The following is a 22724-nucleotide window of genomic DNA, read 5'->3' as shown; positions in this document are numbered from 1 at the left end:
CTGAATGCCTATGAATAAATAACCATTTCTTTCTAGGGTTGAAGTTATATTTTCAGGGTTCTCTTTAATTATTTTGGGTTATACATGTGTCATTAAGCAATGCTTTATATAATACACTGATTTTAAGTTACATATTGCACATTTATCTCCAGGGTGAATTTGTAAATGAATACGTCGGTGAATTAATTGATGAAGAAGAATGCAGATTGCGAATCAAGCGAGCCCACGAGAACAGTGTAACTAATTTTTATATGTTAACTGTTACCAAGGTAAAATTGCTTTTTTTTTCGTAAGAAAAAGGGATTTGTTTCTGTTTTTGTTTCATAGTCTTAATTCAGTTTCCTTTAATTTGATTTTTCTTCAGGCAGAGCATAATGATTTGCAGTAGCTAGTGTGCTGCCTACTATAATGTGCCAATTATACCAGAGTACAAAATGAATGATACTGAAGCTTTGCACATGTCATGTAAGACAGCACTGTGAGTGAAAATAAAACCAGGAGCAGGGTTAGCATATCTGGATTTTAGTCTGAGTTCTTTGTCAAAAAAGTCCTGGGCCTCAGTTTCTTTATTACTGAAGGAGAGAATCAACTCTGTGATTCTAAGGTATAAACCACTGTTATTAAAGTTCTACTGTAGCCAAAACTCCAAATTGTTCTGTATATTAAAACTTTTTGGCAGGGCATGGTGGCTCATGCCTGTAATCCCAATACTTTGGGAGGCTGAGGAGGGCAGATCACATGAGCCCAGGAGTTTGAGACCAGCCTGTGCAACATAGGAAGACCCTGTCTCTACAAAAAATAAAAAGTTAGCCAGGTGTGGTGGCACATGCCTGTGGTTCCAGCTCCTCAAGAGGCCAAGGCAGGAGGATCACTTGAGCCCAGGAGGTCAAGGTTGTAGTGAACTGTGATCACACCACTGCATTCCTGCTTGGGCAACGGAGCAAGACCCTGTCTCAAAAAAAAAAAAAAAGAGGCCGGGTGCAGTGGCTCACGCCTGTAATCCCAGCACTTTGGGAGGCCGAGGTGGGCGGATCATGAGGTCAGGAGATCGAGACCATCCTGGCTAACACAGTGAAACCCCGTCTCTACTAAAAATACAAAAAAAAATTAGCCGGGCGTGGTGGTGGGCGCCTGTAGTCCCAGCTATTTGGGAGGCTGAGGCAGGAGAATGGTGTGAACCCAGGAGGCAGAGCTTGCAGTGAGCCGAGATCGTGCCACTGCACTCCAGCCTGGGCGACAGAGCGAGACTCCAGCTCAAAAAAAAAGAAAAAAGAAAATAATGAGTGCTGTCATAAGAAAAATGACAGTAAAGCTGCTAGTTTAATCTCTGCGTTGTAAGACCTATTTGATACACAGCAAATCCATTATCTCAGTTAATTTTTTTGTCAGTTCTCTGATTTACAGAGGACAAGAAGCTGATGTCCAGCCATGATAAGTCATTTGTCGACTATTTTGTTATACTTTTAAGAACCAAGACTGGTACCCATGTTTTCTTGTGTTCTAGGCTATCATATCTCTAAAACTGAGATTCAGAATATCATTAAAGTAAGAAATGGAGCTTAAAAGTATTTTAACTGATAGGTCATTGTTTGAAAGTTTTACAACTTTCATAAACATATTTCATAAACATCATTTAAAATGCCGTTCTTTATGATTGCTGGGATCTGGCTCCTTCAACCCTATCCTCCCTGCCAGTGGCCCCTTCAGCCATCGTGATAGCACTTGAGAGGCTCAGTTCTGTGGAGCTTATCCAGATTGTTAGAGTTCAAATTCAGGAAACCTGAATATTCAGCTTTTTAATGTATTGTGAACTTCAAGTAAAAACAGAGCAAATAGATAAGCACTGGAGAATATATCCTACACAGTAGTCCTTCCATGAGACACATCTCCAAGTTTTGTTTCTCATTTTTCTTAATTCTTTGTGGCCTAAGCTCTCACGTATCCCCCCCATACTAGTTTTGCTTCCTGCTTGGAGCAGAAAAGGAGGGCTGACAGCAAAACACCAGAGTAGTTTTCAGAACTTCGAGATCTCTAATCAGAAAATAGCATTCCTAAACCTCTGGCCCACTAATCTTCTAAATAGCATTATTCCATGGTCTATTTGTTTCTAGAAGCAAACTTAAAAAGCAACTAAATCCCACTTTATCCTAATTACTTTACTTTGACTTGAAGGTCATCAAATAAAGGAGAGAACTTAGTAAATCGCCCAGGCAGCCTCACATTTCCTGATTTGTCAGTTGTCAAACACCAGCTGGTAGCAAAATGCTGCTGCCTGTGATCCTTGACTGAGTTGGATGTTTCTGGGAGAGACTTAATTTATGTAAAAGGTACCTTTCTTTTCTTTCTGAAGGACCGTATAATTGATGCCGGCCCAAAAGGAAATTATTCTCGCTTCATGAACCACAGTTGTAATCCCAACTGTGAAACACAAAAGTGGACAGTGAATGGAGATGTTCGAGTGGGACTATTTGCTCTCTGTGATATTCCTGCAGGTAAAAAAGTGACTCGTTCCCCATGCTTTCCTCCCTAGGAAGAAAGAATATCCTATAGAGCCAGGACATGGTTCTTCAAGGCTTGATGCCCAAGAACTTATTCAAATAAGAGGAAGGTTATATTTAGAAAACGTATTCAAATAAAAGGAAGGTTACATTTAGAGTTGAGTGTTAGCTGCCAGTGAGAGGTAAAAATCTATAACCTCAAAAGGGAATTTAATGAGAACTTTTATGTAAGAGCGGGTCTGACAGGATTCTGTGTCCACAGTCCTGCTGAATGAATTCTCTAAGTTAGCTGCTGTCCGTACAGTGTAACCAGATGTTTTAGCTGTTTTCTTTTTAAAACATATTAACAGTAATGAGCTTGTGTTAACAGCAGCTGGTTCCTTAGTTGCTGATATCTTTTGTTGTTGTTTTCACTTTGAAAGTTCATTCTGTTTCAAATTAGACATAAAAGCCTCTGAAGCCAGAGCTGTTTTCATTTTTCCTTACCTATCCAGCATCTGAACAATAAAACTTGGTTTCTCCTTTGTTTAGTTTGTAGAAAAATAGGTGAGAAGAGAAATGCTATAGCTAAAACAGATTTAAACTGTGTTTCTAGAACTCATTGTGGATTGTTTAAGCCCAGCTAGAAGAAAGCTTAAGGAGGCCCTAGTTTGAGTCCCTGGATCTTTGGTGTATGCAGTAAACCTTCATTTTGGATCTTTATTTGATCATAATGTAAAGCAGTAATTACTGAAAATAGTATTGTTACAATTCCATGGTCATATTGTTCATTTAGAAACTAGTGTGAGTTAGCGATAGAAAAGAAGGCTGAACTGGAACCTATTCTCCTGAGCATAGATTGCAGATTCTTAGACCCTGTCACTTTGGTTTCAACCACTGCTGTGAAAAAGACATGACTTCTTTTGAGGATGTGTAGTTTTGCTGTCATTGTTCCTGGGTGGGGATGTTTTTCTCCTTTTCTTTTTTTTACCATCACTGTTATCAATGAGGTAGAACACTGGCAAGGGAAACGCCTTCATGCCAGAATGATGTCTCTTTTTTTCATTAGGAGAGTGTGCCTGTGAGAGCATTTCTCTTCCCCATGAGTTGAGTTTGAATAATTATTTCTCCTGTGTTTCAGGGATGGAGTTAACATTTAATTATAACCTAGATTGTCTGGGCAACGGCAGAACGGAGTGCCACTGTGGGGCAGATAACTGCAGTGGTTTTCTAGGAGTGCGGCCAAAGGTCAGTCTTGCAGGAGAGCGCCCCCAGCCAACAGGCGATAAGGAGTAGGGCTGTTAAGAAGTCTGTTTGGCCGGGCGCGGTGGCTCACGCCTGTAATCCCAGCACTTTGGGAGGCCGAGGAGGGTAGATCACGAGGTCAGGAGATCGAGACCATCCTGGCTAACACGGTGAAACCCCGTCTCTACTAAAAATACAAAAAATCAGCTGGGCGTCAGCTACTCGGAGAGGCTGAGGCAGGAGAATGGCGTGAACCTGGGAGGCGGAGCTTGCAGTGAGCCGAGATTGCGCCACTGCACTCTAGCCTGGGCGACAGAGCGAGACTCCGTCTAAAAAAAAAAAAAAAAAAAAAAAATTATCCGGGCGTGGTGGGGGGCGCCTGTAGTCCCAGCTACTCGGGAGGCTGAGGCAGGAGAATGGCGTGAACCTGGGATGCGGAGCTTGCAGTGAGCCGAGATCGCACCACTGCACTCCAGCCTGGGTGACAGTGCGAGACTCCGTCTCAAAAAAAAAAAGAAGTCTGTTTGTGTGTTTGTGACCATCTCAGGAACCTGCTGGCAGTTGGGCACCTGGATTAGTTTGTGGGTCATCGGCTGGGCTTATCAAACATTTAGACTGTGACTTTCCAAGGAAACTTGTTTCAGTAAAGTCTGTTAGGTTCTGAGAATGTATTTTATTTCAGATTGAATATGAAATTAGCAAAAAGCTAATTTAAAACTTTTTAAAAATCCACAAAATACTAAAGTCCACTGAATTACAACTTTAAAATGGTGAATTATGTGGTATGTGAATTATATCTCAATGAAAAAAATCAACAGGTTGTCTAAAAGTTGCTTAGATTTACCACTACCCTTGCAATTAAAAATAAAAAGCACCTGGCTGGGCGTGGTGGCTCACGCCTGTAATCCCAGCACTTTGGGAGGCCGAGGCCGGTGGATCACAAGGTCAAGAATTTTAAGACCAGTCTGGCCAACATGGTGAAACCCCATCTCTACTAAAAATACAAAAACTAGCTGGGCGTGGTGGCGCGCACCTGTAATCTCAGCTACTCGGGAAGCTGAGGCAGAAGAATCACTTGAAACCGGGAGGCAGAGTTTGCAGTGAGCCAAGGTTGCGCCATTGCACTTCAGCATGGGCGACAGAGCGAGACTCCCTCTTGAAAAACTAACTAAATAAAAATAATAAAAAGCACCCTATTCAAAAGTCAATGAAGGCCAGATGCAGTGGCTCATGCCTGTAATCCTAGCTCTTTGGGAGGCCAAGGCAGGCAGATTGCCTGAGCTCAGGAGTTCAAGACCAGCCTGGGCAACACAGTGAACCCCCGTCTCTACTAAAATACAAAACATTAGCCATGTGTGGCAGCACGCGCCTGTAATCCCAGCTACTCGGGAGGCTGAGGCAGGAGAATTGCTTGAACCCAGGAGGCGGAGGTTGCAGTGAGATGAGATCACCCCACTGCACTCCAGCCTGGTGACAGAGTGAAACTCAGTCTCCAAAAAAAGTCAATGAAAGGCTGAGGCAGGAGGATCACTTGAACCCAGAAGTTTGAGACCAGCCTGGGCAATATAGCAAGACCCTGTCTCTACAAAAAAAATTACAAAAATTAGCCAGGCATGATGGCATGCACATGTAGTCCCAGCTACTTGGGAGGCTGAGACAAGAGGATTGCTTGAGCCCAGGAGGTCGAGGCTGCAGTGAGCCAAGACTGCACCACTGCACTCCAGCCTGGACAAGAGAGCGAGAACTCCATCTCAAAAATAAAATAATTTTTAAGTCAGTGAAAACAAAACTTTATGTTATAGTATTTGTTGCAGCATAAGGCCTCCTGATGTTTTTAGGTAATTGTACAACAGATGAATTTAAATGAATGCGAGGTTGTAGGGTTTTCCTGTGTCCAGCTTCATGCACTGTCTGTGATGTTTGAAACTATGATCCTTTCTTTCCTGCCAGTCGGCATGTGCGTCAACAATTGAAGAGAAGGCAAAAAATGCTAAGTTAAAACAGAAGAGACGAAAGATCAAAACAGAACCAAAGCAGATGCATGAAGATTACTGTTTTCAATGTGGAGATGGTGGAGAGCTGGTCATGTGTGACAAAAAAGACTGTCCCAAAGCATACCACCTCCTATGCCTTAATCTGACTCAGCCACCATATGGTAAGCTGGACCTTCAGGACCCTTTCCCTAATTTGTGTCTTTGCCAACTATGTGTAACTCAGAATATATCCCATGCCATGGAATAGGAAATGTTGAATAGAACAAGCAATAGCAAAAAATTATGCTGGCAAAAAATCTTTCCCCTTACACATTTGGGATACCTTGTGGTTCATCAAGGATTGGTTTTTTGTATACTGTTCCCATAGGTGGGTAGTTGGTACCTATGGTGTTGGGTTTTGGCCAGTAGCTCACATCCATCCTAAATAGTGCACCCAGATCTGTGTTTGGTTGAAATTTGGAGTTGTATTCAATTGAATTCCATCTCCCAATGAGAGAAGAAGGAACCTGAGTTTTTCATGGGTAATCAAGACAGGCACTAACTTGGGCACTTCTCCTTCTTCCTCCCCTTCTCCCCGAATTAGGAAAGTGGGAGTGTCCGTGGCATCAGTGCGATGAGTGCAGCAGTGCAGCTGTTTCCTTCTGTGAATTCTGTCCACATTCATTTTGTAAAGATCATGAAAAGGGGGCCCTGGTTCCCTCTGCACTGGAAGGCCGCCTCTGCTGCTCAGAACATGACCCCATGGCTCCTGTGTCACCAGAATACTGGAGCAAGATAAAATGTAAATGGGAATCACAAGATCATGGAGAAGAAGTAAAAGAATAAATGTGTGGTGTCCCCTCCTTTCTATTTAAGTGAAAAAAGCCAATAGATCATGCATTTAAAAAGAAGAGACTGCTGCAGTGCATACAGCCTTTGCCATCGGAACTGCCTTATTAAAGCAAAAATGGGAAACCAGTTCATGCAGGCAGAAGCAGTTGGTGGTGTCTGGTTTTTGTTTGGTTTGGTTGGTTTGGGGATTCTTTTGTGGAGGGTTAAATTCCCTTGGTCTTTTCTTGCCTTTTATTGTGCTTCAATGCCATTGCAGCTTGAAAAAGAAATGTTTTTGCTGTTAAAGTAAGAACAAAGAGAAAAGAAAGTTTTGTTAATGAGATAAATTTAAAGTCTAAGATGTGTTCCTTGGTTGTATAAAGCAAAAGTAGCCATCATTCCTTTATTTATTTTCATTTTTAGGAATTTCAAGAAGTGTAGTTCAATAGTCTAATCAAGTGTGTGTGTTTTAAGTAGGAATCTGAGAAAGCCCTCTAGGAAAGGGTATGATAAGCTTTATATACCTCTTTACTGAGCAGTAGGTAGGCTCACTTCTCTTTCCCTTCAAAATGCTTTTCATAGGCTTAGAGAAGGGCTCTATGGAAGTATTAAATTTGGCCTCTTGAAAACAATGCCTTGGTGGATTTTACCTCTGTGGTCTTAAACAAGGTGGGCTTTGTAGTATGGTAACTTTACCTAGAAAGGTATATGGTGTGTTTCCTTGGTGGGAGGAAAAAAAGGAATGGATGTGCTGATTTTTGAAACGTTTTCCATTGACATGGATGGTTTGGGTTTTGGATGAAGTGCGTTTCTGTGGATATGAAGCATAGTTAGAATGGTCACTCCTATTTTACTGAGACTGATTAAGGCAGCTAAAGGGGGATGAAGGCACAAACCAAAAGTTGGATCTGTCCAATTTTATTGTAGACCCTGGTCTTAATTGGAGAGAATTACAGGCATTTTATTTTTTGTCTGTGTTTTCCTCTCCTACTCAAACATTTCTTTTGTCATCTGACCATTCAGTCATGTTTCCTGGTAAAACCACACAAGTGAGTTTGAATTGTATTTGAATAGATCTTTTTGGTTGAGTTCCTAATTTGGGGGGTGAAAGTAGTAGGGGCATCCCCAGGTTACATGTAAAGAATTTCTATTATTATCCAGTACTTAAGATTGCTCCCATTGAGTAAGAGGAAGAACTTCTACTTTTACAGGGTGCATAAGAGCCACACAAACACACTTCATCTTAGGAAGCACTTGGAGAAAACTCCCAAGAAAGTCAGTGTTAGCAAAAATGGTTGACAGTGACGCTTGACTCTTATAGATGCGAGTATACCAAGATGTCTGCTCACCAAACTCACGTGCTTTTAGTGCTTAGGAATATGTATATTCCAGTATTCCTTGTATGAAAATAATTAGTAATGTCAGACATTGTTGTAACACTGTACTAAGTAGAAGTCTAGGGTTAGCTTGAATGAACGTTAACTTTCTCTGTGAATTTTGACTGCTTACAATTGCTGGTACCTGGTAGCATTTATTTTCCCTCAAGTACCTAGTAACCTTATGAAGGTAGGGAGGGTAGATGTGCTACCACATTCCTTCAGCTGTATTGAGTGTTCCATTTGCTTATCGATTTAGAGCTCTTCTATGGAAAGAGGGTGAAAATCTGTTTTGTGCCTCTTTTTTTGTATGTAAATGTGCAATTATACTGGATTTTCTCTTGTAAAAAACAACACTACAATTCTTTTACTGAAGCTCCTAAACTGCCATTTGCCTGACTCCAGCAATTAATTCTGCGGTGACTCACTGGGCTTCCAATACTTCTGTTGATTAGATATGGTCCCAAAAGAAAGAGCAAAATGAAAAATGTGATCCATGTCACCAAATATAATTGCTACAAGTAACATGAAATACAGCTCACCAAAACACTAAACTTTGCTCTTGAGCAATTAGTTTGATGTCCTTTTAAAAAATAAGAAAAGCTAGGTTTTATCTTACTAAAATTTTATTTTGTATATGATGTTTGTTTTTTTAAACTTACTAACATAAGGATTTCCTTTAATATTCCAAATACAGTTCTTGTTGAAACAGTATCCAACATGAAATCTTATCTCCTTGCTTTCAGACTTAGTGCTATTTACTATCTAAAGACTTTTATATGGTAAGCCAGGGTATGTACTACAGATACCTTAGGTTTCAGTATTTTTATGCAGCTTCTTCATTGTGTCACATTTTGTTTTCATATCTGTAACACAGCTCTGCTGAAATTTTAAAAAAAATGATGATTAATAGGATTGTTTCACCGTTTCAGAAATCAGAGTAGAAAACAAAATAGCTGCCGGGTGCAGTGGCTGACACCTGTAATCCCAGCACTTTGGGAGGCCGAGGTGGGCAGATCACAAGGTCAGGAGTTTGAGACCAGCCTGACCAACATGGTGAAACCCCGTCTCTACTAAAAATACAAAAAGTAGCCGGGCATGGTGGCACGTGCCTGTAGTCCCAGTTTCTCAGGAGGCAGAAGTTGCAGTGAGCCAAGATCACACCACTGCACTCCAGCCTGGGCGACAGAGCGAGACTCCATCTCAAAAAAAAAAAAAAAAAAAAAGTAACCATAGTTCTGAAGTCTTTGGCCATGAATGTTCTTTAATGGTCTAAAAAGCAGTTTTAGTCATGCCGGTGCCAAGGAGCTCTCCTCACACCTCCATAGCGTCAATGTTGACCTATTTTATATATTTTTAAGTTGCAGATTATAGATGCAGAAAGAGAAAATTGTCCTTTATGTGTGCATGAGTATACATGCACTGTGCCTGTGATACACCAATGAAATATTCCAAAAGACATTGCTCACTCATAGTCTGAAGTTGGTATTTGTTAACTTTTAAATCTATATGTGGTCAGAGTGTAAGTGGCTGGTTTTTATTCTTGTCCAAAAATGAAATAAAGCAGCACAGGCTAATGGTGGTATTTTTTTTAACCACATGTTAATTTGTTGAAGGAAGAAGTGAACATAAGATTTTTGATAATCAGCCTAAAGCTTCAGAAACTGGATCAGTCAGAGCTAAAGATGAAATCCTGGGAAACCTTCCCAGGCACTGTGCAGGGGAGGGAGGGGCTGGACCGCCACTGCTGCGAGGGAAGAATCGGAAGAGCTGCCCGTGGCTGGCTGAGAAGGGCAGGGTGGATGGCCCTTCATTCGTGGAAGGCTGAAGCAGCCAGAGGCAGTGATTCACCTCTTTAATGTCTAATCAGGGAGAGATACAGGAGTGAGGTGGGTTTTATTTTCATTTTTGTTTTAACAAGTTCCCACTCTATCTTAATTCTCAAAAATGATCTGGCCTAATCTATAGAACTGGCTGAGTTTGGGAATCATTTAAAATTTGGAATTTTCTGTACAAGTCAAGAACATATCTGAAAGCTAAAAAAGTAATGGAGGCAGGCTCCCAGCTCCCTTCTACCATTTACACAAAATATTTGAAAACATGTCTGTAAATAACATTGTAGAACTGAGTTATTGAGTATCTAATCATGTAAAGGACCCTCAGATGGGACAGGCTGTTGGACAACTTTCCTGGTTCATGAAGTGGAATTTCCTTTTTGAGTAGTTTCTTGCATGGTGCATTCCAATAGGTCAAACCCAGACCTACAGTTTGCCAACAGGCCATCTGTACAGAATACAATCTCTGTACTGCCCAGGACTTGTTGCTTGTCTTTCATTTCATTTTAAATACAAAGCTCTTCCTTTAGCATTCACCTTAAAGTCAAGGTGTTGGCTGCCACATGCCATGTCCTCTTAACAAGATAAGAAAACAGTGGCTATGGAGCCCTCACGGCTGGGAAGCTGACATTCTATGTACTTCCACATGAGAAAAAGGACATCGGAAAGTTGCTTTATTTCTGGGCAGCGTAGACTAAAGTTACTTTTCACAAGGCTGATGCATCCAGCTACCCCTAGTTGTCCAAGTTGGTGCAGACATGAACTGATGAATGGAAACACTTTCTTTTGGCCTAGGGCCACCTAGAATTAGTCTCTGGTTATTTGTAAAACAAAAAGTAGAACTTGCTTCCATTTTCAGATGGACTAGGGAATACTATAATTAGACAGCTTTGCAATGAATTAACAAATACTGAAAAGTTGGAAATGTGTATATACTGAAATCTCACCAACTTTTACCTGGGGTGGGGTACCAGGAGAAAGGGGGTTATAATAGGGTAAGGGGGGGGATGTTTACCACAGGTACGAAGTAGTCACTTTAACATTGAGACCTCTGCCTCATTGAATTCAGGTTTTTTAAGTACTTGAAACTCTTCAGATTCTCCTTATTTTACAGTTTCTTTTTACATTTATGAAGTAGAAAGCATTGTTTTGTAAATTGTTTTGAAAATAAATAGCCTAGTCTCTTATCCTCTTTAGCGTGGATTAAAGGTGAAGTTCTGCAAATGGGAGAGTGTTCACAGTAGATAGCTCAGATTGATTGAACACATTTGAGGAAGAGGCTCCTGCATGAGATACCAGCATTTTTACAAATACTTCTTATGTACGTTCTTTATTTTGTCATCCCTCTCCTCAAGCACATCTTCTTTCCGTTTACTATGTCTATGTAGGGAAAAAAATAAAAAATTGCACTTACGTTACACTCCCAAAATGTGGGTAATCCGTGTCTTTCAAAAACCATTTCTGTTTTTTGTTTTGTTTTGGTCAGTCCATTGCATAAGTGACAAGTTTGGGTGCTTGTGGCACGTATTTATGAAGGGGGAGGGGGATGAGAATTGCCTGTCCCTCAGTAGGCTGTAAAAGTAATTTACATGTAAGTAAAAAGGGAAAATAGAATAGATGCCAAAGTCATTTATTCAATCCTTAGTTTTCTTATGTGGCATTACTGCATCTGCTAGTTAGTGAGAAAGCACCCTCAGCTTTTACTGCTCCCCTCCCTGCCTGCCAACACACTTGATGTGTGCAAACAGCCCTCAAGTATTTGTCAGGTTACCTATATAAGGTATTGATAAGGTATTCTTGTCAGTTTAGAAATGGACTGGATAAAACTTACTTTGTTGTCATTATTTTATCTCATTTGTCCTGTTACATGCCCTATGTTAAGAAAATTATATTGCCACTACTAACCAAGATGCTAAATGAGTGTTCCAACTGACTAATATCATTTTTTATATACAAGGGTATGTGTATATTTGGAATTGATACAAGAAATTCATTTGTACCCATTTGAGTGATATTGCACAACAAACACAGATACCTACAGATGCCGTTTTCATTTTCTCGTGTTCTTTATGATAATGATCTTTGTAGACTGGTTATTTCTGTACTTTATCTGTAATAAACTTTGTAGATCCTGTGAACTGTTACTTTGCCTAAATCACTTGAGACTTGAGTCTTTAATAACAAAGCATCAATATTCACTAAAGTCAATCTCTTTTGAGTTTCTGTGACTTGGCTAGAAGCTCTTGACACTAAGGGATTAGTGTTAATTTTCCCTGGGGGTGTTCCACTAGGGCATTACTGTATAATGACTTGATGTTGCCACATAGACTTCAAGATATATAATATTTTGAGGATTTTGTTGATTGGCCTATGTTTTATTGCATAGTGTGAAACGTGTAAAGCTTGGTTAACCTGTATATAGATAGCTTATTGTTGACTAGTTATAGTGTATTTAGGATTGCCTGTAATATTTAAGCTTCTTTACTGATGTGTGTGCTGGTAGGAACATATAATTTTTGTACATTATATTTACTGAGATGTTGCCTTTTTTATTTTACAAATACTTTGGAATTCCAGTGTGTTTTTTGCTTCCGTGAGGATTAATTTGGAAAGGTTTTTAATGACATTCCACTGATTTCAGATTTTGCTTGAGATTGACTTCAATAAATTGTCCTGTATGTTCCAAATTAAATATGTGGGCTTGTTCTTTGCCAATAATTTTTTGCTACAACCTGGGTGGGAGGACTAAATAACATAATCTAGCCAACCTCAGGCAGTGTAGCTTCCTGCAGAATGCGGCTGTGTTGCTAAGGAACGAGGATCTGAGAGCGAGCTGTTTGTTTGGTTTTCTATTTAGAGGCGAGGTCCCGGGAGAAGGCTGCTCCCCGCGGTGGTGTGGTTGGGCCGTGGAGAGGAGCTGCTGATGGACCGCATGCCGACCTACTCGGCTGGAAATGGAGCGCTGGCTCCCTGCTGAACGCAGCGGAGGGCAGCTCCGCTGGCTTTGCGTCCGCTTTGCCAGACGATGCCCTCGGCACAGCCGCCAGGCCAGCTTCCTGGGGAGCCGCCGGAGCGCGGGCGACTGGGAGAGGGGGCGGTGCGCAGGTCCCGGCCCGGCCCTCCCCGCGGAGGCGGCCACGTCAGCGCAGCGTCGCTCGGGGCTCGCGTCCCGATGGGGAAGGCGGCGGCGGCGGCGGTGGCCTTTGGGGCCGAAGTGGGCGTGCGGCTCGCGCTGTTCGCGGCCTTCCTGTAAGATCCACGGCCGGGCCCGGGCGGCCTCGCTTCCCAGGCAGGCAGGTGGCAGGGGGCGGCGGGCCGGGCAGTGGGGAAGCAGGGAGGAAGCCAGGCGACCTGCTTTGCGCTTCTTTGTTCCCCTCTAGGGTGACGGAGCTGCTCCCCCCGTTCCAGAGACTCATCCAGCCGGAGGAGATGTGGCTCTACCGGAACCCCTACGTGGAGGCGGAGTATTTCCCCACCAAGCCGATGTTTGTGCGTGGAGAAAGATCGTCCCTCCTCCCTCCCCATGACCGGGCTTCCTGCGGGCACCTGTGCGTTTTCCGCCCCGAGACGGCCTCTGTAGGGACCCACTGCCCACTCCGCTGCTGTGCGCTGGGTTCTGCCTCCTAGGGCTCGAGTGTTTAAGAAAGATCCTGATTGAGAGAGGAGGGTGTCCGAGCCTCTTTGGGCTGAGACAACGTTTTCCCGGGCGCTCTGCGCCTCAGCCTGAGGTACCGGGGCCCGAGCTGCACGGGCGCTGCTGTTCACTGGTGGCGCTGCCTGGCGCCCGGTTACGCGCACTCAGAGACCTTATGTTAGCGCTAGTGAGTCCTGCTGTGTCACGTCCCTCTTTCCTGTAGGAGCATGAGTGTGGCTTTTTTTTGGATTGTTTTTAACCTCTGACATTCTGATTCAGGTTATTGCATTTCTCTCTCCACTGTCTCTGATCTTCCTGGCCAAATTTCTCAAGAAGGCAGACACAAGAGACAGCAGACAAGCCTGCCTGGGTGAGCGCTAGCCCTTTCTGGCCGGTTTCTTCGTGCTGGGAACCTAGGAAGTCGTTGTGGGATTCAGCCACGGTGAGCCTGTGTGGAGGCCACTGAGTTCTGCACTCCTAAAGAAACTCTATCCCCGCGGGAGAGCAAAATAGCACTGCAGGGACTTGGTCACGCAGGCTACACCGCAGGCAGCCCTGTGCCTAAATGCACTGGGTTATTTGTACCTCAGAAATGTCTTTGGCCTAGTACAAAATTTCTGGGCTACAAAAGAGTGATCACTGAGGACCCTAATTATTTTTGTGCCCAGGCCTGGTTGGATTCTATCCATCTCAGAAACAGCACGGCTGCTCTCATAACGAGGCCATGACCATACCTTTCCTCCTAGACAGATTCTTTTAACTAATGGCTTTGCTTTGCAGCTGCCAGCCTTGCCCTGGCTCTGAATGGCGTCTTTACCAACACAATAAAACTGATAGTAGGGAGGTAAGTGACAACAACTAACCACCCCAGCATCTGCCTCAGCCCTTACCCACCAGAACAGAGGAGGTTAATGGTGTCCACCACACGTCTTTCTCATTCTTTTCCCCTGTATCTTCACTCTGATTTTTCTTTTCTCATTCAACGCTTACTCCCTTCCCCATACCTCAGTCCTCCAGGTGACACCTGGGCTCTTTTCTGTCCTGAACAGCATTTCCCACCAACGGCCACAGCAGAGTCGGTCAGTGTCCTCTTGAGCACCTCCTGAAGCTGCAGTGTCATTTGCTGTTTGCCCTAAAAAGTAATCATGTGCTGGAGTGGGGGTTTTTGCCCTAATTTAAATGCTGACCTTGGAAGTAAGGCTTTTCTCTTAGTGTGGTGACTATACTAATCCAGTTACCTTATTTTGCCTGGGGCACTATTTGACCAATAGTTAACAGGATTATTAATGTCTGCTACAACTGAAAAATAATTTCTGGAGTTAATGATTTACGTTCCAACCATGCTTCTTTCTTCCAGGCCACGCCCAGATTTCTTCTACCGCTGCTTCCCTGATGGGCTAGCCCATTCTGACTTGATATGTACAGGGGATAAGGATGTGGTGAATGAGGGCCGAAAGAGCTTCCCCAGTGGACATTCTTCCTGTATGAATATCACATGGACTGTACCCTATGCGTGTTTTCACATCATTGAATTTAACCTAGAAAGCTAGTAGGGATGGGAAAATCTGACTACTCTTGTTTCTAGAATTTGGAAAACCCCCCCTTCTTTCTTTAGTAACTCCACAGTTTAACAAGTCTGAGCCTTGACTATTTGGGTAAATATTACAGAACAGAAAGGTAGTTTACCTTCATGAGATGTGCACATTTAATTATTGTTATATTATTTGCCTAGATCCTGCAATCTTGTACTAGCAATAAAAATACCTTTAACGAAGAGTTTCTATATGTCAGGTACTTTGAAGCATTTTCATTTCTTACCTAATTATAGCTCACAATAATCCAATGAGGTGGGGACTATTATATTTATGAGTCCCATTTATAGATGAGGAAACTAAAGCATCAACAAGTTAATTCATATAGCTAGTATTCCGAAAACTATACTCAGTTAAAACATTAACTTTGGGGCACTAAGTCCTTCATTTTTCTTTTTGTTTCCCTTTCCTTCACAATGATTTACACTAGAAGTATACACAAAAAAGGATCAAAACATCCTCATGGCCGGGTGTGGTGGCTCATACCTATAATCCCAGCAATTGGGAGGCTAAGGCATGCAGATCACTTGAGGCCAGGAGTTCCAGACCAGGCTAGCCAACATGGTGAAATCCCATCTCTACTAAAAATAAAAAAATTAGCTGGGCATGGTGGCACACACATGTAGTCCCAGCTACTCGGGACGCTAAGGCAGGAGAATCGCTCGAACCCGGGTGGTGGAGGTTGCAGTGAGCCGAGATGGTGCCACTGCACTCCAGCCTGGGCAACAGAGCAAGACTCTGTCTCAAAAAATAAATAAAAACATACTCATGCTTCCTAGCCTCCTATGTGGGGATGAATGAGGTAGCTTCCTTTAAAAGACACACCACTTAAAAGTTTTTCTTGTTCCAGTTGCATTTGCTGGTCTGGCCTTTGCGTCCTTCTACCTGGCAGGGAAGTTACACTGCTTCACACCACAAGGCCGTGGGAAATCTTGGAGGTTCTGTGCCTTTCTGTCACCTCTACTTTTTGCAGCTGTGATTGCACTGTCCCGCACATGTGACTACAAGCATCACTGGCAAGGTAAGCAAAGTACTCAGGCCATGGAAGCTCGCATATTTCACTCATTTTATTCCTAGCACCTAGCACAGAGGATATGCTTACTAAATATCTGCTGAATGAACAAATTAATGAGTATGGATGGTCTGGGTTCTATACTAAGGATATACATTTAAAATTATAAGAAAGATAAGGCAAAAAGAGTTTACCAAAGATAAACATCCTAATTTTTCCATTATTTGAAGCATTGTAAGTTCAAGTTAAACGGCATCTACAGGAAATTTAAAACCTCAAAGTTCAATTTATTCTTAAAAATCAGGTTCATTGTTGTGGGGTGGGGGGTGGGGGGGGCGGGGACAGCATTAGGAGATATACCTAATGCTAAATGACGAGCTAATGGGTGCAGGAAATCAACATGGCACATGGATACATATGTAACAAACCTGCACATTGTGCACATGTACCCTAAAACCTAAAGTATAATAAAAAAAAAGAAAGAAAAAAAAAAAATCAGGTTCATTGTCATAGGACTTTTGTTCAAAAACGTAAGTAAAATTCAAGAAAACATAAAATTATAATTAAACCAAACAAATTTAAGCTGAATGCTATAGTAAGTAAAATATGCAAATTATAGAACACCTGTCTTGGCGCGGTGGCTCACACCTGTAATTCCAGTACTTTGGGAGGCTGAGGCAGGCGGATCACCTGAAGTCAGGAATCCGAGACCAGCCTGGCCAACATATTGAAACCCCGTCTCTACTAAAAATACAAAAATCGAGGCCAGGTGCAGTGGCTCACGCCTGTAATCCCAGCACTTTGGGAGGGTGAGGTAGGTGGATCACCTGAGGTCAGGAGTTGAAGACCAGCCTGACCAACAGAGTGAAACGCTATCTCTACTAAAAATACAAAATCAGCTGGGCATGGTGGCACATGCGTTTAATCCCAGCTACTTGGGAGGCTGAGGCAGGAGAATGGCTTGAACGTGACACAATTCCAAAAAAAACGTTGGAAGTATTGCCCACAGGTCCTCAGGAACCCTATTTTAAATTTTTTTTTTTTTTTTTTTAAGGTGGGGGTCGGGGCTTTCTCCCTCGCCCCTGCATTGCAGTGGCGCGATCTTGGCTCACTGCAAGCTCTGCCTCCTGAGTTCACGCCATTCTCCTGCCTCAGCCTCCCGAGTAGCTGGGACTACAGGCGGCCGCCACCACGCCCGGCTAATTTTTTGTATTTTTAGTAGAGACAGGGTTTCACTTGTTGGTCAGGCTGGTCTCAATCTCCTGACCTCGGGATCTGCCTGCCTGGTCCTCCCAAAGTGCTGGGATTACAGGCATGAGCCACCGTGCCCGGCAAGAAGCAACTCTTAAAAGACTTTACTCCTTCCTCTAGGACCCTTTAAATGGTGAAAATGGGTAGATGAACAGCAATAAGTGGACCTTTGTTACTCTTCTGAGTTAGAAAAATTCTAATTTAGTATACTCTGAACAAAGCTTATTATACTTACTTAAGATGTGTTTTGATTTGGTGTTCAGAGAGCAACCTGACAATGATAATCCTGTAACTATGATAAAATTGAGAATAAAAAGATTTTATTTAGAAACCATAAATCTGGAATTGAGGTTATTTTAGCCCCACAGTAGAGTATCCTGGAGGGCCAGGACCTCTATGCTATGTGTATGTAGTAGGATTTAGGAGCCTAATATTAAGAGAAGACTTTGTTTCCACTCTCTTCAGATGTACTAGTTGGATCCATGATTGGAATGACATTTGCCTATGTCTGCTATCGGCAGTATTATCCTCCTCTGACTGATGCAGAATGCCATAAACCATTTCAAGACAAACTTGCACTTTCCACTGCACAGAAGAAGCCTGGGGATTCTTATTGTTTTGATATTTAAAAATTGAATCTGGCTGGGCGTGGTGGCTCATGCCTGTAATGCCAACACTTTGGGAGGCCGAGGAGGGTGGATCACCTGAGGTCAGGAGTTCAGGACCAGCCTGGCCAACATGGTGAAACCCTGTCTCTACTAAAAATACAAAAATTAGCCAGGAGTGGTGTGCTTGTAATCCCAGCTACTCGGGAGGCTGAGGTGGGAGAACTGCTTGAACCTGGGAGGTGGAGGTTCCAGTGAGCCGAGATCGCGCCACTGCACTCCAGCCTAGGCAACAGAGTGAGACCCCATCTCAAAAAAAAAAAAAAAAAAAAAAAATTGAATCTACCTCAATGGAGAACAGGTGAACTAGCCCTCCTAACCGGACCATGCACAAAACAAGAAATTCTGGCCTTTTTTTTCTGCTTCCAAGGTGCAAGTGAGGACATAAGCCACACTGTATTCTGCCTCCAAATGATTACACACTTTTGCCCCTGCTCTCATGGATCTATCTTGAGGAGTTACGGTTCTTTTCCACTACTGTATGCCACATGTTCTAGTAAAAGGATCTTTTAAAGGTGTCCAACACCTTATGAATCTGGTCTATCAGATTGATATCTGAAGATCTACAGTGTTTTTACATTTAATTTAAATGCCATTCTTAGAAGGATCTTGTCACAAAGAAGCCTTTACATAGCCCCACCTTGTCTCAGAAGCTAGAGTTAACTATCAAAACTTAATTTCCATTTCATATAGCTTAAAATCTTAAAATCCAGGGCATGGCCAACTATATTACTTTGGTTCCGTTTACCTTCTCTGATGACAATTCCATCAAGCCTTAAATAGGAAAATGTCGAATCTGGGGTAATTTATCACTTTTGTGCGCATCTTATCTGAGTCCAGTCATCTGGTACTGCTGTGCATTTTGAACACCGTGGGCATAAACAATTTGTTGAATTACTAAGTGAACACAATAATAAAGAAGAAAATGGTCAGGAGTGTGGTTTCAGCACTACTAACAGATGACTATTTCTACCTCATTTGACCATAACTGTGCTCATGAGCTTCTTTCTTTCCATTCATGACTAAAGATCTGCTCAAATGCACCAATACTGCCAAGTGACTAAGGCAGAAAAGAAAAATGACAGGTATCGTCATCTGAAGGACAGATGAATCTTTTTCTGCCCCTTCTTCACAATGGAATATAAGGAACAATTATAGGATGTCATCAGAACTGATGCCATAGGACCTACAGCTCCCTTTCTCTTTATTGTGATTATACTTTAAATATGACGTTGTCTTTTCTGTGCATCTTCCTATATTTTCAATGTATCTTTTTCCTTCAGTAAACCTGATATTCAAATAAAATGGTAAATGTGTGCTTTTTTAAATATTTAAAGTACAAGGGGCTGGAACTTTAGTGAAGCAAAATATTGAATTCCCCATCTGCCATAAGTGATTCAACTGCTGTTATCTATAGTACTGCCTAATATTTATAAATACCAAAGGAAAGTCTCTTCAAATTGCCATGCTTTAAATTCTGAACTTAAATTCTGCCTATGACAATGATAACACCAGTCAACAGGAAAGAACTTACATATTAGTTCTTTGCCCAAAACTTATTTTTTTGTTTTAGTAATACATAAAGACAGAGAAAATCGTGACTGTATTGATTTTCTTGACTTTGTGATGGGTGAGTCCAGGTAAAAGTAGGCCACTAGTCAATATGGTTTCATTTTAGTATTTACTAAAGTTTTAAATATAATCATGTAGAAAACAAACATTTCAAAAATGCAAAATATTAGAAATCTAATCAGTGCTATTAATCTTTCCATGCAAACAATCTCTTTTGCTGAGATAAGCGATACTAGTTCTGCAGCTGGAAATATGTACAAAATGATGCTGTACCAGAGTTTAAAAATAGGCTTGGTCTAGAGATTGCACATGATACAAATGAAGCAGTGCAAATAATATATGACTAAATACAGGATTTCAATCAAGCTTATTATCCTGGGAATATACAGCTATAATACCATGAATAGACAAGATATAAAGCTCTTTCACAGTTACCCACCCCTCACCACTAGGAAAGAAACATTTCTTAATACAATGAGTGGTTTATCTGGCTATCCAGGGCTATGCTGTCCATCTTTGGTTACAGGGACTCCCTCTGCTTATCCTTTGGTTTACTCTTAAATAGCACCTATTCTGCCAATAGGAAGAGTAAACATAAATTTTAAGACCACAACTTGGCAAAAGCTTCCCCTTAATATACAGTGAATACTTAATTCTCAATAACTCAGAGTTTATATACTTTTAAAAAAAATAAAGTATTCCATATATCTGAAACTTAGTGGCATACTTAGCACTAGACTATAAGCAGATGACAAAGAAAGGCCAGGCCTGACCTATACCCCAACCTTACCTCTACAATCTCCATGGTGACAGTAATTACCGTTCATTTTCCTTTTCTCTCCAGAAAAGGATAAAGACCACTGCTGTCTAAGGAATGGCTTCAGTAAATATTAAATGCCAGTGGCTTTGGATACCATAACATTTATAAAAAAATTTATAAACAATAAACCACAGCTCGCCTGTCTTTCCCACTCTATAAACAGAGGCCTGTGGAATCTGAGAGCAAGTATAAAGGATTATCATAAAGAGAACTACAAAGACAATGACAAACTGACCAATGAAGAAGAAAAATCTACAGCAAAGTAGTGAAAAGATGCCTTGACAAAATTAGTGTGCAGTCACTTGTGTTCTTAGAAGTAAACCTTACTTCGTATGTTCCAGACTTGGCTGACACTGACTCTGCAAGAGCTGTTTCTTGGACCTTACAGACATAAGTTTTTCTTTCAGAACAAGTTAAACATTTCCCCCTAGCCAAACCTACCTGCTCAACCAATGCTGCCCGTGCCAAGAGCCTTTTAAATATGCTTTGTGGACTATGGATACCTAAGAAGGAAAGAGGATACACAATACTACCTTAGCCCAAGTAGAAATGGCAGGTGACAAATTCTGTTTCACCATAAAGGCACCACTAAAAGATTTTATTTAGAACCTCAGCAGCCTGTAGAGGCTACATAATTTCAGGTTCATCAGCTTTTACAACTACTTTCTACATAAGAATAGAAGCTATTAGCAAATAACTTCTATCAAATATAAAAGGGAGGCCTATGATATACAACATCTTTGCTTTATAAAGATGCACCTAACATGAACTAACTTGTCAACTTTAGACTCTTACAGCAGCTCAAACAGTTGCAAAAACAATGAACATCAGTAATTTCTGGCAATAAGTCTGTCAGTCAGTTCTAAGAGAGTAAACAACACTTTTTTAAAGCTATATTCTAGTCTTTCTTCATACACTACACATAAGAAAGAAATGCAGGTTCAAAAATAAATCACCCAAAAGTCTTTTCCATATCCACTGAGACTTAGCCTTCAGTTCAACACAAACAAGAGATAAGTGTACTCCAAAATGCCTTCTGAATCTCAAGAATCTGTTTCCAAACTACAACATTTTCTAAAGATAAGCAGTAAGTTCCTTAAAAACATGTCTACCCCACCCAAAACAAATCAAACCCAAAATAGGCTTTACACCATGTCAAGTACTAATCAATAAAGTGTGGCAACTATAAACTATCATCAAAGAATTAAAGATACAAACCACCCCCAGCTATGCAGAAAAAATGGCAAGTGTTTATATGAAGCCAGTGGTTAAAAGTAATAGGGCCTTTTGCTTTTCCATTCATTTCCAAAGAGGAAGATTATCTTCCAAAGACCCCAGTGGTGAGTAAGTGGCAGGCAACATGCAGGAAATGACGCAGCTGAGGAGAGGAAAATTGCAGCAACAAACAGGTGGATTTTCTGGGGAAGGATCCCTCAATGTCCGTCTAGGGAAGAAAGTGGGAGAAGAGCTGCAGTCACAACTGGAAGGCAACCACAGAGAATGCCAGAGTCGAATATACAGACTTTGTAATTTCACATCTAAAAGGCTGAGTAATTTAAATCTCAGGATGGGTGGTTGGTAATTAAAATCATAACTGTTGCCACAGTAACTCTTAGATAATAGAACCATTAAGACTCTGAGTTTAGATCCTAAGAAATGACAGGTGTCATAGGACAAAATCTCTAGCAAAACAGACATACACTAATCTTCCTCTAAATGGGCTGTGTTTTTTTCCCCATGAATTTCTACCAGTCCCTCTAAAAATGAATAGCAGCCTAGATCTTGATGACAGGCAACAGCTAGTATATTTAAAAAGAGCTTGAGGCTCCATAGTTCATTATAACATGTTACTATGTAAGAATTACACTATATACATGACATTTTAAAACTTACATTAAGCAGCCATAGATGGGTCATTTTTACTGTAAAGGCTGATCAAGGAAGATACCCTGGGTTTGGTAGATCTCTTTGAGGACCAGCAATACTGTATCTTCAGACTCCCTATAAAGAGAAAAAATTATGTTGAGAAAAGGAACTAACATTTGTGCCAAACGTTTTACATATATTATCTCATTTAATCCATACAACCATCTTGCAAGTTTATTTTTTACTTCTGCAAAGAAATGAGATTCAGAAGTAATGTAATTGGCAGTGGTTTGGAAGGTGACCTGGCAAAGAACTCTGGCATTAAGTCTAGTAATATAAAAAAGCTAGTAAGAGAGGCCAGGTGCGGTGGCTCACACCTGTAATCCTAACACTCTGGGAGGCTGAGGTGGACAAGCCACTACAGGTCTGGAGTTTGAGCCAGCCTGGCCAACGTGGTGAAACCCCGTCTCCACTAAAAATACAAAAACTAGGGCTGGGCACAGTGGCTCACGCCTGTAATCCCAGCACTTTGGGAGGCCGAGGTGGGCAGATCACGAGGTCAGGAGTTCGAGACC

The 22724-nt window shown here is 41.6% G+C and overlaps 3 protein-coding genes across 13 annotated transcripts in view; 2 read left to right on the top strand and 1 right to left on the bottom strand.

Moving 5' to 3' along the window:
• Positions 1 to 12474, top strand: part of NSD3 (nuclear receptor binding SET domain protein 3) — a 114076-nt gene extending 101602 nt beyond the window's left edge. For 4 of the 6 annotated variants that reach the window (XM_058433573.1, XM_032144031.2, XM_032144030.2 and 1 more), the window contains 5 exons: positions 153 to 269; positions 2351 to 2492; positions 3619 to 3725; positions 5673 to 5877; positions 6300 to 12474. In XM_058433573.1, coding sequence (XP_058289556.1) covers positions 153 to 269; positions 2351 to 2492; positions 3619 to 3725; positions 5673 to 5877; positions 6300 to 6541 — 813 coding nt within the window. In that variant the 3' untranslated portion in view covers positions 6542 to 12474. The remainder of the gene's footprint in view (positions 1 to 152; positions 270 to 2350; positions 2493 to 3618; positions 3726 to 5672; positions 5878 to 6299) is intronic. The other 2 variants (XM_032144029.2, XM_058433575.1) reach the window with 1 other exon arrangement.
• Positions 12475 to 12555: 81 nt separating this feature from the next.
• Positions 12556 to 19315, top strand: PLPP5 (phospholipid phosphatase 5). Of its 4 annotated transcripts, none has more exons than XM_032144038.2 (7): positions 12556 to 12986; positions 13118 to 13226; positions 13651 to 13741; positions 14152 to 14215; positions 14729 to 14853; positions 15814 to 15984; positions 18920 to 19315. In XM_032144038.2, exons 1-7 carry the CDS (start codon positions 12763 to 12765, stop codon positions 18949 to 18951), a joined length of 816 nt encoding a protein of 271 aa, XP_031999929.1. In that variant the 5' UTR covers positions 12556 to 12762; the 3' UTR covers positions 18952 to 19315. The 4 variants fall into 4 exon arrangements, with proteins under 4 accessions (XP_031999929.1, XP_031999931.1, XP_031999928.1 ...); XM_032144040.2 differs by having other exon boundaries at positions 13118 to 13313; positions 17692 to 19315; XM_032144037.2 differs by having other exon boundaries at positions 12560 to 12986; positions 17692 to 19315.
• Positions 19316 to 19555: 240 nt separating this feature from the next.
• Positions 19556 to 22724, bottom strand: part of DDHD2 (DDHD domain containing 2) — a 32051-nt gene continuing 28882 nt past the window's right edge. For 2 of the 3 annotated variants that reach the window (XM_032144033.2, XM_032144036.2), the window contains 2 exons: positions 22177 to 22284; positions 19556 to 21727 (listed from right to left, as the gene is read on the bottom strand). In XM_032144033.2, the coding sequence (XP_031999924.1) occupies positions 22203 to 22284 (82 nt within the window). In that variant the 3' untranslated portion in view covers positions 19556 to 21727; positions 22177 to 22202. Of the gene's footprint in view, positions 21764 to 22176; positions 22285 to 22724 lie in introns of all 3 variants that reach the window. The other variant, XM_032144035.2, reaches the window with a different exon arrangement.

Source organism: Hylobates moloch, unplaced genomic scaffold (genome assembly GCF_009828535.3).
Source record: "Hylobates moloch isolate HMO894 unplaced genomic scaffold, HMol_V3 SCAFFOLD_22, whole genome shotgun sequence".
NCBI lineage: Eukaryota > Metazoa > Chordata > Mammalia > Primates > Hylobatidae > Hylobates > Hylobates moloch.
Note: the sequence above shows the minus strand (reverse complement) of the source record. Positions and strands in the feature narration are given on the sequence as shown.

Bases quoted from the DNA above. Each gene is read 5' to 3' on its own strand.
- PLPP5 (XM_032144040.2), top strand. From the start codon at position 12,763: ATGCCCTCGGCACAGCCGCCAGGCCAGCTTCCTGGGGAGCCGCCGGAG. The intron at 12,987-13,117 runs GTAAGATCCACG...GTTCCCCTCTAG, and splicing joins GCGCTGTTCGCGGCCTTCCT to GGTGACGGAGCTGCTCCCCC. The intron at 15,985-17,691 runs GTAAGCAAAGTA...CACTCTCTTCAG, and splicing joins CTACAAGCATCACTGGCAAG to ATGTACTAGTTGGATCCATG.